Raw genomic sequence first — 26039 nt, forward strand, 5'->3', positions numbered from 1 at the left:
CTACAAATACATCAGAAAATAACACTGTCCCCCAGGGCCAGTGTGTCTCTCCTATGGTGGCTGCAAAGTGCTCACCTTCTAGAGGGTCGCAGGTTCGGGATTCAGGAATGGATTCTCGTAACCACGGACGTGAGCCTCCGAGGATGGGGAGCAGTCACCCAAGGAAGTAATTTTCAGGGACTATGGTCAAGCCAGGAGTCTTGTGTGCACATCAAAGTGCTGGAATTAAGGGCCATATACAACGGCCTTCGACAAGCAGAGAGTCTTCTTCGCGACCTACCGGTTCTGATTCAATCAGACAATGTCACAGCCGTGGCTCATGTGAACCGCCAAGGCGGGACATGGAGCAGAGTCGCGATGGCGGAAGCCACCAGGATTCTTCGCTGGGCGGAAAATCACGTAAGCGCTCTGTCAGCAGTCTTCATTCCGGGAGTGGACAACTGGGAAGCGGACTTCCTCAGCAGACACGATCTCCATCCAGGAGAGTGGGGACTTCATCAAGAAGTCTTTGCAGAGATAACGGGTCTCTGGGGAATTCCTCAAATAGACATGATGGCGTCACGCCTCAACAAGAAGCTTCGGAGGTATTATGCCAGGTCCCGGGACCCTCAGGCAATAGCAGTAGACGCCCTGGTAACACCATGGGTGTTTCAGTCGGTCTGTGTGTTTCCTCCTCTTCCTCCCATCGCAAAAGTTTTGAGGATCATAAGACAAAAAAGAGTACAAACAATACTCATTGTTCCAGATTGGCCTCGAAGGGCCTGGTACTCAGATCTTCAGGACATGCTCACAGAAGATCCTTGGCCTCTTCCTCTCAGGAAGGACCTGTTGCAGCAGGGGCCCTGCGTGTTCCAAGATTTACCGCGGTTACGTTTGACGGCATGGCGGTTGAACGCCGGATCCTAGCTGGGAAAATGCAGCAAACAAGATTGGCGCGCCTGCTTCGAAGCAGACTATTGCTCGCTGGATATGTAACACGATTCAGCAGGCTTATTCTACGGCTGGATTGCCGTTACCAAATTCGGTAAAGGCCCATTCCACTAGGAAGGTGGGCTCTTCTTGGGCGGCTGCCCGAGGCGTCTCGGCTTTGCAGTTATGCCGAGCAGCTACTTGGTCGGGTTCAAACACTTTTGCAAGATTATACAAGTTTGATACCCTGGCTGATGAGGACCTCGCGTTTGCTCAATCGGTGCTACAGAGTCATCCGCACTCTCCCGCCCGGTTTGGAGCTTTGGTATAATCCCCATGGTCCTTACCGAGTCCCCAGCATCCTCTAGGACGTAAGAGAAAATAAGATTTTAAACCTACCGGTAAATCTTTTTCTCCTAGTCCGTAGAGGATGCTGGGCGCCCGTCTCAGTGCGGACTTACTCTGCAAGACTTGTATATAGTTGTTGCTTACATAAGGGTTATGTTACAGTGGGAATCGGTCTTTGACTGAAGCTGTTTTTTGTTCATACTGTTAACTGGTTGCATATTTCCAGGTTATATGGTATGCTTGGTGTGGGCTGGTATGAATCTTGCCCTTAGATTAACAAAATCCTTTCCTCGTATTGTCCATATCCTCTTTGCACAGTTCTCTAACTGAGGTCTGGAGGAGGGGCATAGAGGGAGGAGCCAGTGCACACCCATACTAAAAGTTCTTTATAGTGCCCATGTCTCCTGCGGAACCCATCTATACCCCATAGTCCTTACGGAGTCCCCAGCATCCTCTACGGACTAGGAGAAAAAGATTTACCGGTAGGTTTAAAATCCTGGGCATGCTCCTGATGAGGTGGCGGATGGTCTCCTGAGGGATCTCCTCCCAGACCTGGACTAAAGCATCCTCCAACTCCTGGACAGTCTGTGGTGCAACGTAGCGTTGGTGGATGGAGCGAGACATGATGTCCCAGATGTGCTCAATTGGATTCAGGTCTGGGGAACGGGCGGGCCAGTCCATAGCATCAATGCCTTCGTCTTGCAGGAACTGCTGACACACTCCAGCCACATGAGGTCTAGCATTGTCTTGCATTAGGAGGAACCCATGGCCAACCGCACCAGCATATGGTCTCACAAGGGGTCTGAAGATCTCATCTCGGTACCTAATGGCAGTCAGGCTACCTCTGGCGAGCACATGGAGGGCTGTGCGGCCCCCCAAAGAAATGCCACCCCACACCATTACTGACCCACTGCCAAACTGGTCATGCTGAAGGAAGTTGCAGGCAGCAGAACGTTCTCCTTGGCATCTCCAGACTCTGTCACGTCTGTCACATGTGCTCAGTGAGAACCTGCTTTCATCTGTGAAGAGCACAGGGCGCCAGTGGCGAATTTGCCAATCTTGGTGTTCTCTGGCAAATGCCAAACGTCTTGCACGGTGTTGGGCTGTAAGCACAACCCCCACCTGTGGACGTCGGGCCCTCATACCACCCTCATGGAGTCTGTTTCTGACCGTTTGAGTAGACACATGCACATTTATGGCTTGCTGTAGGTCATTTTGCAGGGCTCTGGCAGTGCTCCTCCTGTTCATCCTTGCACAAAGGCGGAGGTAGCGGTCCTGCTGCTGGGTTGTTGCCCTCCTACGGCCTCCTCCACATCTCCTGATGTACTGGCCAGTCTCCTGGTAGCGCCTCCATGCTCTGGACACTACGTTGACAGACACAGCAAACCTTGCCACAGCTCGCATTGATGTGCCATCCTGGATGAGCTGCACTACCTGAGCCACTTGTGTGGGTTGTAGGGAGGTCATACAGGCACGTGGAGGCCACACACACTACTGAGCCTCATTTTGACTTGTTTTAAGGACATTACATCAAAGTTGGATCAGCATGTAGTGTGTTTTTCCACTTTAATTTTGAGGGTGACTCCAAATCCAGACCTCCATGGGTTAATACATTTGATTTACATTGATTATTTTTGTGTGATTTTGTTGTCAGCACATTCAGCTATGTAAAGAACAAAGTATTTAATAACAATATTTTATTCATTCAGATCTAGGATGTGTTATTTTAGTGTTCCCTTTATTTATACCCCATTATACAGAGACTTGGCTGTCAGCACTGCACTACTGGAGGGTCTACCACGTGTTCTAAATTGGTTAGACATTATACCCATTTGAATTGCCTTCACTCCTGAGTCTCTGAGTGTCAGGTTCAAGCTGCTGACCGACGAGGTTCCTTATGCTTGTGAACCAGTTAGATTCTATACACATATGAATCTTCCCCATATTCGAATATCTGAATGTCAGACTCAAGCTGATGATATATGAGGTATGGTCCTCGCTGTATCAATCAAGTCCCATTGAAATATTGAAACGTTGTTCATACATCTTTGAATGACCTTTTATGTGCTGACAATATGTTCTGAAATGAAGAGATTTTACCCCTGATGAAGTCTTGGAACAAGACGAAACGCGTTGGGTTATTTCTCTAACGTCCTAAGTGGATGCTGGGGACTCCGTAAGGACCATGGGGAATAGCGGCTCCGCAGGAGTCTGGGCACATCTAAAGAAAGCTTTAGGATCACCTGGTGTGCACTGGCTCCTCCCCCTATGACCCTCCTCCAAGCCTCAGTTAGATCTCTGTGCCCGAACGAGAAGGGTGCACACTAGGGGCTCTCCTGAGCTTCTTGGTGAAAGTTTTAGATTAGGTTTGTTATTTTCAGTGAGACCTGCTGGCAACAGGCTCACTGCATCGAGGGACTAAGGGGAGAAGAAGCGAACTCACCTGCGTGCAGAGTGGATTGGGCTTCTTGGCTACTGGACATTAGCTCCAGAGGGACGATCACAGGTTCAGCCTGGATGGGTCCCGGAGCCGCGCCGCCGGCCCCCTTACAGAGCCAGAAGAGCGAAGAGGTCCGGAAAAATCGGCGGCAGAAGATGTTCCTGTCTTCAATAAGGTAGCGCACAGCACCGCAGCTGTGCGCCATTGCTCTCAGCACACTTCATACTCCGGTCACTGAGGGTGCAGGGCGCTGGGGGGGGCGCCCTGAGACGCAATAAAACACAATAAAAATACCTTACATGGCAAAAAATACATCACATATAGCTCCTGGGCTATATGGATGCATTTAACCCCTGACAGAATATACAGAAAAACGGGAGATAAGGCCGCCGGAAAAGGGGCGGAGCCTATCTCCTCAGCACACTGGCGCCATTTTCCCTCACAGCTCAGTTGGAGGGAAGCTCCCTGGCTCTCCCCTGCAGTCACTACACTACAGAAAGGGTTAAAAAAAGAGAGGGGGGCACTAATTAGGCGCAGTATTAAAACATACAGCAGCTATAAAGGGAAAAACACTTATATAAGGTTATCCCTGTATATATATATAGCGCTCTGGTGTGTGCTGGCAAACTCTCCCTCTGTCTCCCCAAAGGGCTAGTGGGGTCCTGTCCTCTATCAGAGCATTCCCTGTGTGTGTGCTGTGTGTCGGTACGTTTGTGTCGACATGTATGAGGAGAAAAATGATGTGGAGACGGAGCAGATTGTCTGTAATAGTGATGTCACCCCCTAGGGGGTCGACACCTGAGTGAATGTACTGTTGAAAAATTACGTGACAGTGTCAGCTCTGTATAAAAGACAGTGGTTGACATGAGACAGCCGGCTACTCAGCTTGTGCATGTCCAGACGTCTCATAGGCCGTCAGGGGCTCTAAAGCGCCCGTTACCTCAGATGGCAGATACAGACGCCGACACGGATACTGACTCCTGTGTCGACGGTGAAGAGACAACCGTGATTTCCAATAGGGCCACACGTTACATGATTGAGGCAATGGAAAATGTTTACACATTTCTGATAATATGAGTACCACCAAAAAGGGGTATTATGTTTGGTGAGGAAAAACTACCTGTGGTTTTCCTGAATCTGAGAAATAAAATGAGGTGTGTGATGATGCGTGGGTTTCCGCCGATAATAATTTCTAAAAAGTTATTGGCAGTATACCTTTTCCCGCCAGAGGTTAGGGTGCGTTGGGAAACACCCCCTAGGGGGGTTAAGGCGCTCACACGCTTGTAAGAACAAGGGCTCTACCCTCTCCTGAGATGGCCGCCCTTAAGGATCCTGCTGATAAAAGCAGGAGGGTATCCTAAAATGTATTTACACACATAATGGTGTTATACTGCGACCAGCAATCGCCTCAGCCTGGATGTGCAGTGCTGGGTTGGCGTGGTCGGATTCCCTGACTGGAAATATTGATATCCTAGATAAGGACAGTATATTATTGCCTATAGAGCATTTAAAAGATGCATTTCTATATATGCATGATGCACAGCGGAATATTTGCCGACTGGCATCAAGTCTAAGTGCGTTGTCCAATTCCACCAGTAAAGTGGTCAGGTGATGCGGATTCCAAACGGCATTTGGAAGTTTTGCCTTAAAAAGGGGACATTTGGGGTCGGTCTTTCAGACCTGGTGGCCACGGCAACAGCTGGGATATCCACGTTTGTACCCCAGGTCGCCTCTCAAAATAAGACGCCGTATTATCAGGCGCAGTCCTTTGTTGGCAAGCGGACAAAAGGTGCCTCTTTTCTGCTCGTGACAGAGGGAGAGGAAAAAGGCTGCTGAGATCAGCCAGTTCACAGGAACAGAAACCCTTTCCCGCCTCTGCCAAGCCCTCAGTATGACGCTAGGGCTTTACAAGCTCAGGCACGGTGGAGACCCGTTCTCAATAAATTTCAGTGCGCAGTGGGCTCACTCGCAAGTAGACCCCTGGATCCTTCAGGTAATATCTCAGGGGTACAAATTGGAATTCGAGACGTCTCCCCCTCGCTGTTTCCAAAAGTCGGTTTTACCGACGTCTCCCTCTGACAGGGAGGCAGTTTTGGAAGCCATTCACAAGCTGTATTCCCAGCAGGTGATAATCAAGGTACCCCTCCTGCAACAGGGAACGGGGTATTATCCCACACTATTGTGGTACCGAAGCCAGACGGCTCGGTGAGACCGTTTCTAAATCTAAAATCTAAAATCTTTGAACACTTACATACAGAGGTTCAAATTCAAGATTGAGTCACTCAGAGCAGTGATTGCGAACCTGGAAGAAGGGGACTACATGATGTCTCGGGACATCAAGGATGCTTACCTTCAGGTCAAAATTTACCCTTCTCACCAAGGGTACCTCAGGTTATGGTACAGAACTGTCACTATCAGTTAAGACGCTGCCGTAGGGATGGTCCACGGCACCCCGGGTCTTTACCAAGGTATTGGCCGAAATGATGATATTCCTTCGAAGGAAGGGAATTTTAGTTATCCCTTACTTGGACGATTCCCTGATAAGGGTAAGATCCAGGGAACAGTTGGAGGTCGGTGTAGCACTATCTCAGGTAGTGTTGCGGCAGCACGATTGGATTCTCAATATTCCAAAATCGCACCTGGTTCCGACGACGTGTCTTCTGTTCCTAGGGATGATCCTGGACACAGTCCAGAAAAAGATGTTTCTCCCGGAGGAGAAAGCCAGGGAGTTATCCGAGCTAGTCAGGAACCTCCTAAAACCGAGCCAAGTCTCAGTGCATCAATGCACAAGGGTTCTGGGTAAAATGGTGGCTTCCTACGAAGCAATCCCATTCGGCAGATTCCACGCAAGAACTTTCCAGTGGGACCTGCTGGACAAATGGTCCGGATCGCATCTTCAGATGCATCAGCGGATAACCCTGTCACCAAGGACAAGGGTGTCCCTCCTGTGGTGGTTGCAGAGTGCTCATCTTCTAGAGGGCCGCAGATTAGGCATTCAGGACTGGGTCCTGGTGACCACGGATGCCAGCCTGCGAGGCTGGGGAGCAGTCACACAGGGAAGGAATATCCAGGGCTTATGGTCAAGCCTGGAGACATCACTTCACATAAATATCCTGAAGCTAAGGGACATTTACAATGCTCTAAGCTTAGCAAGACCTCTGCTTCAAGGTCAGCCGGTGTTGATCCAGTCGGACAACATCACGGCAGTCACCCACGTAAACAGACAGGGTGGCACAAGAAGCAGGAGGGCAATGGCAGCAAGGATTCTTCGCTGGGCGGAAAATCATGTGATAGCACTGTCAGCAGTATTCATTCCGGGAGTGGACAACTGGGAAGCAGACTTCCTCAGCACGACCTCCACCCGGGAGAGTGGGGACTTCACCCAGAAGTCTTCCACATGATTAAAAACTCGACAGGTATTGCGCCAGGTCCAGGGACCCTCAGGCAATAAGCTGTAGACGCTCTGGTAACACCGTGGGTGTACCAGTCAGGGTATGTGTTCCCTCCTCTGCCTCTCATACCCAAGGTACTGAGATTGATAAGATGGAGAGGAGTAAGCACTATATTCGTGGCTCCGGATTGGCCAATAAGGACTTGGTAACCGGAACTTCAAGAGATGCTCACGGAGGATCCGTAGCCTCTACCTCTAAGAAGGGACCTGCTCCAGCAAGGACCCTGTCTGTTCCAAGACTTACCGCGGCTGCGTTTGACGGCATGGCGGTTGAACGCCGGATCCTGAAGGAAAAAAGGCATTCCGGATGAAGTCATCCCTATCCTGATCAAAGCCAGGAAGGATGTAACCGCAAAAACATTATCACCGCAATTGGCGAAAATATGTTGCGTGGTGCGAGGCCAGTAAGGCCCGACGGAGGAAATTCAACTGGGTCGATTCCTACATTTCCTGCAAACAGGACTGTCTATGGGCCTGAAATTGGGGTCCATTAAGGTTCAAATTTCGGCCCTGTCAATTTTCTTCCAAAAAGAACTAGCTTCAGTCCCTGAAGTTCAGAAAAGGGGTACTGCATATACAGCCTCCTTTTGTGCCTCCAGTGGCACTTTGGGATCTCAATGTAGTTTTGGGTTCCAAAAGTCACATTGGTTTGAACCACTTAAATCTGTGGAGTTAAAATATCTCACATGGAAAGTGGTCATGCTGTTGGCCCTGGCCTGGGCCAGGCGCGTGTCAGAATTGGCGGCTTTATCCTGAAAAAGCCCTTATCTGATTTTCCATTCGGACAGGGCGGAATTGAGGACTCGTCCTCAGTTTCTCCCCAAGGTGGTTTCAGCGTCTCACCTGAACCAACCTATTGGTGGTGCCTGCGGCTACTAGGGACTTGGAGGCCTCCAAGTTGCTAGACGTTGTCAGTGCCCTGAAAATATATGTTTCCAGGACGGCTGGAGTCAGGAAATCTGACTCGCTGTTTATCCTGTGTGCACCCAACAAGCTGGGTGCTCCTGCTTCTAAGCAGACTATTGCTCGTTGGATTTGTAGTACAATTCAGCTTGCACATTCTGTGGCAGGCCTGCCACAGCCAAAAATCTGTAAATGCCCACTCCACAAGGAAGGGGGGCTCATCTTGGGCGGCTGCCCGAGGGGTCTCGGCTTTACAACTTTGCCGAGCAGCTACTTGGTCAGGAGCAAATACGTTTGTAAAATTCTACAAAATTGATATCCTGGCTGAGGAGGACCTGGAGTTCTCTCATTTGGTGCTGCAGAGTCATCCGCACTCTCCCGCCCGTTTGGGAGCTTTGGTATAATCCCCATGGTCCTTACGGAGTCCCCAGCATCCACTTAGGACGTTAGAGAAAATAAGAATTTACTTACCGATAATTCTATTTCTCATAGTCCGTAGTGGATGCTGGGCGCCCATCCCAAGTGCGGATTGTCTGCAATACTGGTACATAGTTATTGTTACAAAAATCGGGTTATTATTGTTGTGAGCCATCTTTCAGAGGCTCCTCTGTTATCATGCTGTTAACTGGGTTCAGATCACAGGTTATACGGTGTGATTGGTGTGGCTGGTATGAGTCTTACCCGGGATTCAAAATCCTTCCTTATTGTGTACGCTCGTCCGGGCACAGTATCCTAACTGAGGCTTGGAGGAGGGTCATAGGGGGAGGAGCCAGTGCACACCAGGTGATCCTAAAGCTTTCTTTAGATGTGCCCAGACTCCTGCGGAGCCGCTATTCCCCATGGTCCTTACGGAGTCCCCAGCATCCACTACGGACTATGAGAAATAGAATTATCGGTAAGTAAATTCTTATTTTATCTATCTATTATCTGATGTTACCTCCGAATCTACAATAAGGAGAAGGAGGAAATCGTAGTGATATATCTACGCTTTTTCCTCATCACTACAAACTGATTGTTCAAATTGTGCGACAAATGTAAATGTATCAACTCTGTATACTTATGAACATTTGTGTCGGGTTTATATGTTGTTTTAATAAATTTTTATGTTAGTATTTGTTATCTGACGTAATTTATCCGGAGAGTACTGTAAGGGTCCGTTTTTAGGTAGGGCGTTGATATAACTCCCTTGGCGCCATCTCCTCTATTTCGTTTCATATATGTATGTATATATATATATGTATGTGTGTGTGTATATATATATATATATATATATATATATGTATGTGTGTATATATATATATATATATATATATAGTATGTATATATATATATATGTATGTATTTGTGTATATATATATATATCTCAAATGTATAATCTTATAGTAGTTGTACTATTTCCCTAAGCTATTTTAAATTGTTTCCTTTTAAATATTCAATATTGTGAAAGTAGTGATGTCAATACTGTCAATATAATGATGATGTTGTCTTCTGATGTGTCGCAGATGTCCCTAATTAATAGCTGCTTTTATGAAGACATTTTTACAGCCAAGATACAATAATTATGCTGTTTAATGTTAAGAGTATTAATTGTTTATATGAATTATTATTAAGATGTGTTAATAGCTTTATAATATGTTATGTATATCCCTTTTTAATTAAGTATTTGATTATGCACACATCAGTATTTTAGTAAGTATTTTTACCCCCCTCCCCTACCCTACCCTACCCCTAACCCTCCAAGGGGTGGCGGCTAGGGCTACCCAACAACTCCCTCCCCCCACCCGGGCACTAACCATAACTAGAACCTCAAAACTTCGCTTTAGGATGTTGACTGTCACTGTTCCGGTGCCAGGGTGCTAAATGGATCCCCTTTAAGTATATTACTGTATACACGTATTAACAATCATTAATTGTTTTTCATGGGCAGTTTTTGTTACACTTGTGCTCTTTGAGTTGTCCTGGAGCTTTGCATACGGGGGGGGGGGGGGGGATTTGAGATTTGTTACCTCCTCAGTGCTCTGTTGAATTTGATACAGTAGCTAGATACAAACTGTTCTCACTAGATCTTCTGTGACCACATCAGAAGGAGCAGCTTTCCCTCTTAATGACAATTGCAGTTATTAACCATTTCATAATGGCATGTTTCCACACAAAATGCATCTGTACTGTATGGGGCCAATCCAGTTGTGGGCAAAAGTGGGCAACGGCATTGCATCTCGCCCCCCTCCCGGTCCAATCTCACCCTGAATTTGCAAGTTTTGTAAACAGCACCATGGGGCTGCTAACAAAATTGTGCGAGTCCGAGCTGCCGTAAAGTACTATCGTCTGCAAACTGGATTGTTCCCTATGAGTGGTCTGGGATGTAGTTGGCATTCCGGATCCCGGCTGTCAGAAGAAAACCGTGCCGGAATCCCAACAACGACGTAATTGTGCCAGGAAGGGTAAAGGTTAGGTTTAGGCTGCGAGGGGAGGGCAAGGTTTAGGCTGCTAGAAGGGAGTGTTAGGGTTAAGAGGAGGGTTACCTTCCTCCAGCGCTCCTGTCAGGATTTTAAGCAGTCGGGATGCAGATGTTGGTATTCTGACTTCCAGTTTCCCATACCCAACCCAGTTGTCCTAGCGCTCTGTATACTAGAGGATTATAGATTTATTACCTCCCCGAGAGCTCTCTTATGTTATTTACAGTAGCTAGATACGTACATGTTACTGACAATGTAACATCTATAACCACATCAGAAGTAGCTGCTTCAATTCTTAATGAAAATTGCAGCTTAGCTACACTGTGGTGGTTTTATTTATATTCATATATGACGTTACAGATCTCCCACACAACATGCCTCCAGCAGCAGGCTCTCTGTTACAACAATATTAGGTGAGTGTTTATGTCCTTCTCTCCTCTTACAGTGACTCACTCCTTGTGTCATACTCAATTTACTGCAAGGTTTTGTTGGCCCCAAAAAATTGCAGACCTCGTGTCCAATTTTGGATTACCGCGGGTAGCCGCGCTCCTGATACCTGAGGTATCCGATTTAAAAGAATTGGTCACTGGGTTTTTGCTGGCAAAATCCTGCATGGCAAAAAAAAAAATGTGGCCACGGAACACCAGGTACTTACCTATGTGTTCCGGTCGCCTCTGTGTGTCCCTGTCATCTCCCCTCCATCGGTCCACTGTGGAGGAGGATGCTGGGAGGAAAGGGGGTTACTGAGAGATGTAGTTCTACCTGCTGCTGATATTGGACACACACAGGGGTCACACACACCAGGGGTCACAGGGCTCTCACACGCGCACACACACACACACACACACACACACACACACACACACACACACACACACACACACACACACACACACACACACACACACACACACACACACACACACACACACACACACACACACACACACACACACTGTACTTACACATTGTGCTGCTGCAGAAGACCAGCCTGTCGGGATCCGGAGGAAGTAGAAGGCAGTTCAGAAGATGAGTAATTAATGGCTAATTTAGCTAATTGGTAACTTCCAACTGCTTACTTAGTCATTAGGGAGGGCTGTACAAGGGGTTACAGAGTGAGTCCTGACAATTTTTCCTATACATTAATTTTTTTTCTGAAAAATCAGACTTGCTCTGGGGGTGCGAGAATAAGTGTGCGCACAGTTGAATGAGCTCCAAGTCTTTCGTTAGTCCCCCCCCCCCCCCCCCAGCCCCCTTCCCGTTTAGACATAAGCTCCATGAGCCGGGTCCCCTTCCCTCCTGTTCTCATTACCTACTTCCCTTACACGCCAGCTGCACTGTACACCTGCTCCTTTGGCTCTCTGCCCCCCGGACTCCACCCCTCCCTTGTATCCAGTACTTCAGCCGACCTAGACCCATTATCTGCACCCGCATTAATAGGTACAGGTTTCAGCTCACGCTGCATCTTCCCTTTGTACCCCTTGCATCAGGGGCTATGTTGAGAGCTGTAGTGCATTGTACGCTTCTCTGTTCTGTATGGTTTTACCCTGTACTGTCTTATTGTTTCCCTCTGTGCTGCACTGCGGGCCACTTGTTTCGCCTTATAAATAAAGTCTATTATTATTGTTTATTATCATAATATTTATAATAATAATAATAATAATAAAAATAATGCAATTTTTATAATCATTATTATTATTATTAGCATGGTCACATCAGAAACATCTGTTAGAATATCATTATCTGAGCATTATAGTACATTTGATGAATATATTGTGAGTATTAACAAATAACGGCTTTTAAGCATGGATTAGCATAGGAGTGTAATATAAATATCAGCTGCCGCAGAAACTCCAATTACATTATACTCTTATGCCAATCTATACGTACAGCCTGAGTGAAGCAGGCATGGGTGAGTTTCTGGCGAGTCTGCCTGACGTTTTAAAGGGGCGATCATTTGAAAGGTTGGTTTTGCCTTTTAAATGATTGCCACTTTAAAATACTGGGCTGTCTTGCCAGAAACTTATGGTTGGCTGCATCACGCAGGCGATTACATTTACCCCCTAGTCATCACAGACACCAGAATATTTTCTCATACGTCCTAGAAGATGCTGGGGTCCACTTCAGTACCATGGGATATAGACGGTTCCGCAGGAGCCATGTGCTTTTTAAGACTTTTCAAGGGTGTGAACTGGCTCCTCCCTCTATGCCCCTCCTCCAGACCTCAGTTTTAGAAATGTGCCCAGGCAGAGTGGATGCACTCCAGAGGAGTTCTACTGAGTTTCTCTGAAAAGACTTATGTTAGGTTTTTTATTTTCAGGGAGAACTGCTGGCAACAGTCTCCCTGCTTCGTGGGACTGAGGGAGCAGAAGTAGGAACCAACTTCCTAAAGAGTTTCATGGCTCTGCTTCTGGCTGACAGGACACCATTAGCTCCTGAAGGGAACTGAATGCTAGCCGTGCCTAGATGCTCACTCCCACAGCACGCCGTCACCCCCCTCACAGAGCCAGAAGTCAGAAGACAGGTGAGTGTTAGAAGACAGATCTTCAATCAAGAAAGTGACGGCTAAAGGTACAGCGCGGCTAGCGGGAGTACAGTGCGGCTGGCGGGAGCGCAGCGCGCCATGTTGCCCACACATACACAGGCACTGCAGGGTGGGGGGGGCGGCGACGCCCTGGGCAGCATGAAACCTATGGAAACTGGCATATATAAGGGGCATAAGTTGCTGAGGCACAGTCCTACCCCCGCCAGTATAAAAAATGAACTCCTAAAAGCTGAGGAGAAACACGCCATTGAAGAGTGGAGCTTATTCCTCAGTCACCAAGCACACTGCTCAGCGCCATTTTCTCTCTCTTTTCAGGTTGCAGAGACAACACTGGTCCTCCTCCACTACTGAACCAAGTATCAGGGTGCAAAACAGGGGTGCCACAGTGAATTTGGTGCTATATAATTGTGTGATTAGCATTATAAAAGCACTGCATGTCAGTGGGCATTTTGTGTTCACAGACATTGTGTTACTGGCGCTGGGTTGTGAACTGGCAAATCCTATCTGTGTCCCTCTGACAGATTTTACTGTGGGTCTGTCCCCTATAAGTCCCGGAGTGTCTGTGGTGTGGTTGTGCATGTGTGTGACATGTCTGTGGCAGGGAGTTCTTCCTCTTTGGGAGACATGTTAGAGACACAGGTGTAATATGACACCAAGAGCCTGACTGGGTGAAAGGTTACATGATAGTGTGAATCATATCAGGAAAAGGTTGGACTGAATCTCATACAGAAAACTGAATATAATCTGTTGAATATGTGATTTTTAATAGTTCTGCCTTTCATCCACAGGGACCCCTCTGGGTCACATAAAAATTTGCACAAGTAGTACAAACTGATACAGACACGGACTCTGATTCCTGTGTCGACACTAGTGATTCCAGGGGAATAGGTCCTAAGTTAGCAAAAAGCATTCAAAACATGTTTAAGATATAAAGGAGGTGTTAGAAGTTACGAAGCCCCCTCTTTTACCACAAGGAGAGGGTTTACTTTAGTAAATAAGTAATGTAATTTTCCCTCCACCTCAGAAAAGTTTCTTGGAGGGAGTCTGATTTAACCTGAAAAGAAATTTCAGATTCCCAAAAGGAATTCAGGCAGCTTACCTTTTTCCAAAAGGTGGGAGTCACCCCGCATTTTAGACAGGGCCCTGTCATAAAAGAGAAAAGGTGTTTCTCCCTGCGCCTGGAATGGCTTCACTTAAGGAGCCGACAGACCGCAAGTGAGTGAGGTGATCTATTGATGTGGCCAATGGGACACTACTCAGGCCTACCATTGTCTGTGCGTGGGTGAGTAGTGCTATTGAAAAGTGGTCATAAAAATTGTCATTAGACATTGACACAATAGATGGAGACGAGATACTCCTAACGTTAGGTCATATCAAAGACACTGCTGCGTACGTACTAGAAACCATGAAATATATTGGTCTCTTGGGATCAAGAACCGCTATCATGGCAGTATCGGCTTGGAGGACGTTGTGGATTCGCCAGTGGAATGCTGATGCAGATTACAAAAGAAATATGGAGGCTTTCCCGTATAATGGTGAGGCCTTGTTTGGTGATAGGCTGGATGCATTAGTCTCGGTGGCTACCGCAGGTAAGTCGATATTCTTGCCTTATGCGTCTACACCGGCGAAAAAGACACATCACTCTCACATGCAGTCCTTTCGGCCCAACAAATACAAAAAGGCCAAAGGTTCCCCCTTTTTTGCAGGTAGGGGAAGGGGAAAAGGAAAGAAATCTGCAGCGTCTCCTGGATCGCAGGTGCAGAAGTCCACCCCTGCTTCTGCCAAATCTGCAGCATAACGCTGGGGCTCCCTTGCGGGAGTCCGCTCGGGTGGGAGCACGTCTGAAACTTTTCAGCCAAATCTGGATTCAATCTGGCCTGTACCCATGGGTCTTACAAATAGTGTCCCATGGGTACAAACTAGAGTTTCAAGACGTCCCCCCATGCCGATTTTCCAAATCGACCTTGCCAGCTTCTCTTCCGGGAAGAGAGGCAGTAACAACGGCAATTCAAAAATTGTCAGGATTAGGTCATTGTCCTCGTACCCTTGGCACAGCAAGGAGAAGGTTTTTATTCAAGCCTCTTCGTAGTTCCGAAGCCGGACGGCTCGGTCAGACCGATTTTAAACCTGAAAAATCTGAATTTCTGGAATCCCTGAGGGTAGTGATTTCCAGTCTGGAGGAAGGGGACTTCATGGTGTCAGTAGACATAAAGGATGCTTACTTGCATGTTCCCATTTATCCTCCTCACAAAGCTTATCTGAGATTCGCAGTACAGGATTGCCATTACCAGTTCCAGACATTGCCGTTCGGACTCTCCACGGCACCGAGGGTATTCACCAAGGTGATGGCAGAGATGATGGTCCTCCTTCGTTAAAAAGGAGTCAATATAATTCCTTATCTGGACGATCTCCTGATAAAAGCGAGATCCAGGGAACAGTTGGTGCAGAACATTGCACTCTCCCTGTCAATACTCCAACAACACGGTTGGATCATGAATTTTCCAAAGTCGCAGTTGGAACCGACGACAAGATTGTCCTTTTTAGGGATGATTGTGGACACAGAAGTACAGAGAGTATTTCTTCCAGTGGAAAAGGCTCTGGAACTCTAGAAAATGGTCAAACAAATTTTCAAACCAACAAGCGTGTCGATCCATCAATGCCTTCGGTTGTTGGGGAAAATGGTAGTGGCCTATAAGGCCATACAGTTTGGCCGATTTCATGCCAGAGTATTCCAGTGGGACCTGTTGGACAAGTGGTCCGGATCCCACCTACACATGCACCGGAAAATAACTCTGTCCCCCAAAGCCAGGATTTCGCTCCTGTGGTGGCTACACAGTTCTCACCTGCTAGAGGGACGCAGGTTTGGGATTCACTACTGGGTCCTAATAACCACGGATGCAAGTCTCCGAAGCTGGAGAGCTGTCACACAGGGGGAAAGCTTCCAAGGAAAATGGTTAAGTCAGGAAGCATGCCTTCACATAAACGTTTTGGAATTGAGAGCCATTTACAACGGCCTTCTACAAGCGGTACATCTTCTTCAAGATCCCATGCAGATCCAGTCGAACAGTGTAACAGCAGTCGCGTACATAAACAGGCAAGGCGGAACGAAAAGCAGAGCGGCAATGGCAGAGGTGACAAGGATTCTCCTCTGGGCAGAAAGACATGTTAGAACTCTGTCAGCAATTTTCATTCCGGGAGTGGACAACTGGGAAGCAGACTTCCACAGCAGACACGATCTCCATCCAGGAGAGTGGGGCCTCCACCAAGAAGTCTTCGCAGAGGTGACAAGTCTTTGGGAGTTCCTCAAGTAGACATGATGGCATCTCGTCTAAACAAGAAGCTTCAGAGATATTGTTCCAGGTCGAGAGACCCTCAAGCAATAGCAGTGGATGCACTGGTGACCCAGTGGGTGTTTCGGTCGGTATATGTTTTCCCGCCACTTCCACTGATTCCAAAAGTTCTCAAAATAGTAAGAAAAACAAGAGTTTGAGCAATCTTCATTGCCCCAGACTGGCCAAGGAGGGCTTGGTATCCAGATCTTCAGGAGTTGCTCATAGAAGATCCTCGGCCTCTTCCTCCTCGAGAGGACCTACTACAGCAGGGGCCGTGTGTGTATCAAGACTTCCCGCGGCTACATTTGACGGCATGGCTGTTGAGAGTCGGATCCTAGCCCGAAAGGGTATTCCCAAGGAAGTCATCCCCACTCTTATTAAGGCCAGGAAAGGAGTAACGTCTAAACATTACCACCGTATTTGGAGAAAATATGTGTCTTGGTGTGAATCCAAGAAGGCTCCTACGGAAGAGGGACGTTTTCTCCATTTTCTGCAGGCTGGTGTGGATGCGGGCCTTAGATTGGGGTCAAACAAGGTCCAGATTTCGGCCTTATCAGTTTTCTTTAAAAAACCGTTGGCCTCCTTTCCAGAAGTTCAGACGTTCGTGAAAGGGGTTCTGCACATCCAGCCTCCATTTGTGCCTCCAGTGGCACCATGGGACCTTAATGTGGTGTTGCAGTTCCTTCAATCAGATTGGTTTAAACCTCTGCAGGAGATAGAATTAAAGTTTCTCACTTGGAAAGTGGTGATGCTTTTGGCCTTGGCATCCGCAAGGTGGGTGTCTGAGTTGGGGACCTTGTCTCACAAGAGCCCTTACCTGACCTTCCATTAAGATAGGGCAGAGTTAAGAACTCGTTAACAATTTCTTCCAAAGGTGGTTTCGTCCTTCCACATAAACCAACCTATTGTGGTGCCAGTAGCTACTGACACTTTCACTGAGTCACAGTCTCTAGATGTGGTTAGAGCTTTGAAGATTTATATCGCAAGAACAGCTCGGTTACGGAAAACAGTGGCTCTGTTTGTCCTGTATGCTCCCAACAAGATTGGGTGTCCTGCTTCTAAGCAGACTATTGCGCGCTAGATCAGAGGGACAATTCAGCACGCTCATTCTACGGCAGGCTTGCCGGTACCGAAGTCAGTGAAGGCCCATTCTACTAGGAAAGTGGGCTCACCCTGGGCGGCTGCCCGGGGCGTCTCGGCTTTACAACTTTGCCGAGCAGCTACTTGGTCAGGGTCAAACACATTTGCTAAATTTTATAAGTTTGACACTTTGGCCGATGAGGACCTCAAGTTTGGTCAATCGGTGTTGCAGGGTCATCCGTACTCTCCCGCCCGTACTGGAGCTTTGGTATAACCCCATGGTCATGAAGTGGACCCCAGCATCCTCTAGGACGTATGAGAAAATAGGATTTTAATACCTACCGGTAAATCCTTTTCTCCTAGTCCGTTGAGGATGCTGGGCACCCGACCCGATGCGTACTTTACCTGCAGTTTGTTCTTTATAGTTACACAAGTTGTGTTTCATTTGTTTTCAGCATGTTGCTGTAAATGATTTGTGCCTGTTGGCTTGTGTCATGTTGAATGCCATGTTGTGCGGCATGGTTGAGGTGTGAGCTGGGATGAATTTCACCATTAGTATAAAAGTAAATCCTTTCATCGAAATGTCTGTCTCCCTGGGCACAGTTCCTATAACTGAGGTCTGGAGGAGGGGCATAGAAGGAGGAGCCAGTTCACACCCTTGAAAAGTCTTAAAGTGCCCATGGCTCCTGCAGAACCATCTATACCCCATGATACTGAAGTGGACCCCAGCATCCTCTACGGACTAGGAGAAAAGGATTTACTGGTAGGTATTAAAATCCTATTTTCATATGTATACGGACAGGTGCTTTTCATTGCAGAAGTGTTTATAGGGGGTAATTCCAAGTTGATCGCAGCAGGAATTTTTTTTAGCAGTTTGGCAAAACCATGTGCACTGCAGGGGGGGCAGATATAACATTTGCAGAGAGAGTTAGATTTGGGTGGGTTATTTTGTTTCTATGCAGGGTAAATACTGGCTGCTTTATTTTTACACTGCAATTTAGTTTGCAGATTGAACACACCACACCCAAATCTATCTCTCTCTGCACATGTTATATCTGCCTCCCCTGCAGTGCACATGGTTTTGCCCAATTGCTAACAAACTTGAAGCTGCGATCAACTCCGAATTACCCCCATAGCTCGTTACGCAGCGTGAAAACCCAAGTATAATTAATCTTGTTTTTTTTTAAAGCTTTTATGAGACATAAGATCCGGATTTGGTAGAGGAAGGGTTACAGCACACTGCCTAAGTTTGTATTGCGTTTGCTGGGGTGAAGCCATGCACCCGCTAATGACTCACGGATGTATATAATTAGATGGCTGAGGCTGCTATTTGAGGCAGCGTAACAGCCAGCATGCACAGAGTGCCATGAACCTACCGTGAGCTCATTACTCACATCAGCTAACAAGCTGAGCCTGCCTGTGATGGATTGCCCTGCTCACAGTCACATATATCTCAGAGTCACCTCTTCTCACATTGAAGGCTTTTAATTAGATAGTAGATAGCTGTAACAAGTACCCAGGAACATCACATGAATTAGCCTCTGGAGTGTGCGTCTGCAGCTCCTGTTATTGCGTGGGAGAGCGTGCTGGGGCCATGAGTTATGCTGATAACGCGGTTTACTTGGTATAGTGTGTAATCAGGCTGCCAATCTTACTGCATTGTCAATCTGGTATTCTGTCAGCTTGCTACATGTAGTCTAGAGCAGGGTTTTTCAACTTTGTTCCTGCAGTACCCTGACATGTCATGTTTTCAGAATTACCCTCTGCAGGAGCTAGTAAGATAACTGAGTCAATCATGTGGCCTACTTTACATGTATATGACGAAGACAGTCACTCAAACGTGACCCATTGCAGTGATAGGGTACCTTTGGCACTCCAGCTGTTGTTACACTACACATCCCAGCATGCCCTGCTACAGTTTTGCTATTTGGCCATGCTAAAACTGTAGCAGGGTATGCTGGGATGTGTAGTTCAACAACAGCTGGAGTGCCAAAGGTTCCCCATCACTGACCTATTGGGTACTAAAGGACCAGAGTTGAGAAACTTCCCCGCTGTTAGTGTCACATTGTTTTGGCATTTGTAGTACACAAATAGCAGGATTGCACATATTTCCTCAGCCTGAACTAATTTATTAACTCGTATTTTCAAAGCAGCTGGAGGACACAGATTGTCAACTAATACCCCTTTTCCACTAGCGTAGCACGGGTCGCAGCCGTGTCGTCTGACACGGCTGCGACCCGTGCTACAGCCCCCTGCAGACAGCGCTCACCAACCCGGCAATTGCCATGTTGGTGACGCGCTAGTGACGCGGCAGGGGCGGCGCTGGGAGATCACATGATCTCCCAGCGCCACCCTCCCTATGCACTGTGAATGGGAGCCGTGTCGCCTCGACACTGCTCCCGTTCACACTAGACACCTAGCCGGGTTGAACACGTGTTCAACCCGGCTAGCTACCAGGGTAGGATTCCCGGATCACTTGATCCGGGAATTTGCCGGGGGACCCGTTTCTACTAGGGGAAAACACGGGTAAAAGCGCGCCTCCGCGCATTTACCCGTGTTTAAAAGAGCTAGTGGAAAAGGGGTATAAGACTGACCTAAATTACTGACTGTGATACATACTGACCTAAATTACTGACTGTGATATATATGTTTCCACCACGCGTGACGCACTTCGGCTGTGCAATAAAACACTGCTCTGCCATTAGCAGGTTACGTGATCCTTCAGTGGCTTTGCAGCAATATACGGATGGTAGAGAATGTCACAGGAAGTTATCTAAGGAATCTGTCCTCTAAAGTGGTTATCTCAGATGGGTGTGGATCATCAAATCGACATTGTCTAGGTCGACCACTATAGGTAGACAGTCACTAGGTCGACAGGGTTGGAAGGTCGACAGGCCAAAAGGTCGACATGAGTTGTTGTTGTTTTTTTGGGTGTCGTTTTCTGCGTACAGTGACCGGAAACCCCAATTAGTGCACCATGTCCCCTCGCATGGCTCGCTTCGTTCGCCACCGTTCCAATCGTAGTCCACGTGAAAAAGTTCCAAAAAATATATTTTTAAAAAAACTCATGTCGACCTAGAAACCCTGTCGACCTAGTGACTGTCGACCTGTAGTGGTCGACCTAAACATTGTTGTCCTAGACAGTGTCGATCTTCAGACCGGATCCCATCTCAGATATGGCCCATTTATAATGAAATAAGCCAAATTATTCTCACTCTCACATTTCTATTTGGAAAATGAGCAATTTCGCTCCAGAATATTGGCCTTCTAGGTATTGCCAGATGCACGACGGCCCCTTATGTCATTGCACACATGGATTCATTATCTTCCATACAAATTCGTAATTCAATCACACACATTACAGTCCATTTGTTCTAATCTAAGTATTTTCAGGCAGAGTGCATACAGAAGACATGGAGATTGCGTCAGACAGTGTGATCTATAAGAGCAGATAGACAGAAGCACAGCATACAATGTGTGCACTGTTATTTCATTAGTTGTGCGTTCCATCTGCTGTATTAGTGATGCCATTTATTAACTGATAACATACAGATAATGGAGCTCATTTTGAATTGTTTAAATGTCAGATTTTCACATAGGGGGCCAGATGTACTAAGCCTTGAAAAGTGATAAATATCACGGTGATAAAGTTCCAGCCAATCTGCTCCTAACTGTCATTTTTCAAACACAGCCAGTGACATGGTAGTTTGGAGCTGATTGGCTGGCAGTTTATCACTGTGAAATGTATCACTTTTCAGGCTTAGTACATCTCCCCCAAGGTTCCTGTACTTGCACCCCTTACGCCTAGAGTGGTTATATGAGAGGTTAGCAGGAGTGGGTACAAACTACGGGTATCTAGATGATAGGTTGACCTTAATTAGGTCGACAGTCAATAGATCAACCACTAATGGTCGACATGCATTTAGTTGACATGGACAAAATATCGACTTGATCACTAGGTCGACATGCAAATGGTCGACACATTTATCTTTAATTTTTCCATTCTTCGCCATCCTCGTGGCCTACGATTGGGAATAGTAACCTGTTCTGAAGCATGGCGAGCGAAGCGGTACACTAATTGGGGTTCAGTGTGTTGTGGCGGTGAAAACGACCCCTAACATTTTTAAAAAGGATGTGTCAACCATTTGTCATGTCGACCTTTTGTCCCTGTTGACCTTTTCACCATGTCGACCAATAGTGGCGTCCTAATTAAGGATGAGTCTGCGGTCCATGTACTGACATAACAAAGATACTGTTAGATGTGACTTTAGTGCTAAGTATGCTCTTTAGGAGGCATATGTCTTACGAGCATTGGTGGGTTGGTATAAAAAAAAAAACAATGAAAATGTTGTTGATAGTCAGCAGTACAGTGTTGCAACTACTGATTGTTTTACTTGTAGTAAGTCATCCGGCTAATACTTAAATCATTACTATGGGGCTTGTGTAAGTACATACACTTGTATGCCTCGTGTAGACCTGTATTTGCACTATACATATCTTCATATATCTGTGTAAGTACGCTGTCGTTTTTTTTTCCTTTTTACATCTTTTTCTGTGAACGTTCAGAGCGCAAATTCGTCCAGCTCTATATGAACCTCTAAGATTACCGGCGGTAAGGACAGGCAGCGCTGCAACAGCCTCAGTCAGAGAGGTAAGCCAGTGTTTGAGAAATAAGGGGGAGGAGCAAGGAGCGCGACCTGGCCCCTCTTCACCCTCCGACCAAATCCGCTGACAACAGCGCTCAGCAGCCTAGTCTGCTTTACTGCAGGCCCGTAGTGGCATATAGTGAGTCAGACTGACTAATTGTAATGCTGGTGGCGGGGGGCCTCAGTGCAATGTCCTAGCTGCACCACCAGTAGTTCCGCCTCTGGTACAGGGAGTTCAAAACATCCCTCCATAGAGGGCTCTGGCTGCAGATCTCCTCTACAGCTGTGGAGGCCAGAGACAGACAAAGCCATTGGGGAATCATAGATCCACCAGAGACCCTGTAGCAGGTAAATAAAGTTTATGTTGTCCTATTACTTAGTACACATTCTCTTCTTGGAGACTTGCTTAGCACACAGTTTCTGCAGAGGGACTTTTTGAACTCCCTGTATAATAATATAATATAAATAAAATCGTGACATTTTGCTGGGAGTATTTTTCATTATACTGTATGTGGTAATGTAATTGCCCTTAATTCCCACTGTATGTGTATTATTGCTTATTCAGAGAAATGCTACCGTATGTAGTTACTGACTTCAGTGCTGCAGATGGCTGGTGTTATTTTTCCTATAATCCTATTTTATTTAACCTCTCCTAGTACTCTTATCTTTCCAAGTCCCAGCACATATGGGAGCGTGTGCTCTTTTTACATACAGTATCAGACACATGGCGAAGGGGCATCGTCACTTGGTGTTCAAGCTTCCTTTGTGAATCATAACTCTGTCTTCCATTAAAGGTGGATTTTCTATATTATGAAATCTGATTATATTTCCTGAGGGGTACATAAGGAATAGTGACACGTCTGTAATGAGATATCTATATGAAGAGGCGGCTCATGTTTGTGCACTCTGTAGAATGACACATGAACTCATTTCTCGTGTCTGCTGGGTGACACCTCCGTAATACTGCAGATCACAGGGGTCAATGGCATCCTGTGTATGATGGCACAGTAATCGATAATGGCAGATGTGGCTAATCCTATTCTACATAGTGTAGCTGACTTCCCCGCAATGCATCATCCCCTGCGCAGAGTGAATGCTAATTCCCAAAGATTTGATTGGCTCAGTCAACAATGTGTATGTAATGGTCACCAATATCATTATTTTATTGACTAACTCAAAGTAATATGACCCTGGCTGTCATTTACTAACCATATCATGTGTGCTGCATATGGTCTGGTATATTTTGTCGACATTGTCGAAATATCGACATGCAAGTTGATTTTTATCATGACATGACATGACATCTGATGACATGATTATGGTGACCAAACATTTCCTGGTGGGAGTATTCAGCCTGCTATGTTATTTGAATGGGTAGTCTTCAGGTTGCCGACTGTCGGGATCCCGGGGTACAGTATACCGGCGCCGGAATCCCGACAGCCGGCATACCAACAGATTTTCTCCCTCGTGGGGGTCCATGACCCCCCGGAGGGAGAATAAATAGCGTAGCGCGCCACCGTGCCCGCAGCGTGGCGAGCGCAATGAGCCCGCAAGGGTCTCATTTGCGCTCGCCACGCTGTCTGTATACCGGCGGTCGGCCTCCCGGTGCCGGTATGCTGGTCGCCGGCATACCATACTACACCCGCATTTTGCAGCCAGCTAGTATCAAAATTGAATGCCTTTACTCCTCTTCCTAAGCCTCCAATTAACAGGAGACTGACTGGCCGCAATCTCGCTATCTAAGCGGATGCATAGTGATATATTTAGTAAAGAACCGTTTGTCAAAGCCAATTCTCAGCGGCTTTCAGGACTCGCTTTAAAAGGGTAATAGTAATAAATAAAAACATGCCTGATCTTGCATGTATCTCTTGTGTCCTTTTAATTCCAGCCGCCCTATCCGATGAGATTTGTCAGTGTTGAATACCTGTCTTTAGTAAATATACCCTATAGTCTCATGACTCGCAAACACTGAATCATGTCATATTGATGTGTATGTCTGCTTTATAAATGACATCCTTTATCTAGATTTTATAGAGAATTGGTACAGATATATAGGGGGGTATTCAATTACTGGCAGAAATGCGTTGTTGCGGTAATAAGGCATGAAATTTGGTTCTGAAACCCTGGGACAACCCCCTGAAGGACTAATTAGGCACTCTGGAAGTTTTAAAATATTTTTAATTGGCCAATAAGGACATGTCATTTTTGGGGTGAAAAAGTGCAAAATGATGGAAATTGGGGTACAAGGTATGGGACAGTTGTATTGGAGTGCTTTATGCGTGGGACAAGTGTTTTTAGACTTGCAGATGGGAGTAATCAGCCTGTTTCCACATTTTTTTTTTAAATTCCCCTAAAATGACCCAAATATATACTTATAACCATTTTATGTACCCTAAGTTTCATTGTAGCACTTATTTTGCTGGAAAAAAATAGCTTTCTATCATATTTGACCCAATTTAAGTCCCAGAAATACTTTTATTAGAAACCAATAATAAACTTTTATACTGTTATCCGATGTTAGTTTAGCTTTTTGGGGGGTACGGACAGATTTACCCACTTTTCACTTTCGGCACCAATTTTCACAGCAATCCTGGTTTTGCTCATTTGCATATGAAAAGGACGAATCGCTGGAGCGTGAATAACTGCGGAAACTGAATTTTCACCGCAAAAATAGCTCTCGCTATAAATTGCTGCGATTTCGACGCTAATTGAATACCCCCCATAAGCTATCTTTTTGTAATTACTGATGCTTTAGCCAGGCACTTTAATCACTTTATTATAACACATCTTGCTTTAGTCTCCTCCTGTATCATCGCTCTATCAACAGTGCTGTGTCACACGTCAGCCAGCGACATCGCCTCTACCTATCAGCTGCAGTATTCCTTGATTGTCATCACCCCGCATAGCAGACATATCAGACATATCAGCTGTGAACTGACAACTCTTGCTGTGTTCCTGCAGAAAAGGCCTTTTCTTAATTTAATTGTATTGTCAGATGTTATGATTGCAATCTAGTGTTTTACGCTTTTATGATAAGAAATAAACGTTGCCTACTTTGAATGACACATAGTAATTTTTATACTGCACAAAGGATTTCTTTATTTTCTAAATAAGAGAAACAAACCTTAGCGGTGGAATAGGAAGTTGTAGTTGTTAAATAAATAGCATTGGAAGGTCTGCTCGATCTCTCTTCATTGAGTTACGCAGTCACTCTAAATAATAAATAAGAGTTCATGGTGATAGGATTGTGTAATGAGCTGTGTATTCTTGCAGGAATTGAGAACAGCCGCTATTGCCCGTCCTCTGGAGATAAATGAAACTGAAAAAGTACTAAGGCTGTCCATCAAAGAAGTCTTGGTAAGTACACATTGATTTCAGAACTAAACGGCTTTCTCAACAGGATAAGTAGAATTATTTGCATAGTTCTGGTAAACGAAGATCGTGACTCTCAAGCCTGGTCCTCAGGGGCTGGTAGCAGCACACATTAATTACCCACGTGCTTTATTACATGCAAATTTATATAGACCGCTTTATTCAAACATAATCATGCTTTTATACGATCTGCAGTAATTCCCCCTCCCCTGTTTATCCACCTGGCTTGCTTCTTTCTGATAGTTCCTTAAGACTAATAAACTTAAGACAAATGAGAATATAGAACTTCCCTTGATCTGTGTGATCCTTGGCATTCACCCCTAGGTACAGTAACATTGTGAATATCTCAGGTATCCATGGAATGCATGTTCTACAATGACATGATATCACAATATTTCCTGTTATGTTTAAAGATCTCACGCTGGATGTTGAGAACACAAATGGCATTGCTGGATGTTCTGGATGTGGGATAAATGGCTTTCTGCTGATAGTTGGCCCCATATGACCCATCCAGTTTGGGCCCCTGAACCTTCACAGAGCTCTCAGGCCAAGGTGCC

The 26039-nt window shown here is 46.2% G+C and overlaps 1 protein-coding gene across 2 annotated transcripts in view; it reads left to right on the forward strand.

The window, feature by feature from the left end:
- CLUAP1 (clusterin associated protein 1) overlaps positions 1-26039 on the forward strand; it is a 214801-nt gene that overhangs the window by 83268 nt on the left and 105494 nt on the right. For both annotated transcript variants that reach the window (XM_063934791.1, XM_063934792.1), the window contains exon 6: positions 25384-25467. In XM_063934791.1, the coding sequence (XP_063790861.1) occupies positions 25384-25467 (84 nt within the window). The remainder of the gene's footprint in view (positions 1-25383; positions 25468-26039) is intronic.

This window comes from Pseudophryne corroboree, chromosome 7 (assembly GCF_028390025.1).
Source record: "Pseudophryne corroboree isolate aPseCor3 chromosome 7, aPseCor3.hap2, whole genome shotgun sequence".
NCBI lineage: Eukaryota > Metazoa > Chordata > Amphibia > Anura > Myobatrachidae > Pseudophryne > Pseudophryne corroboree.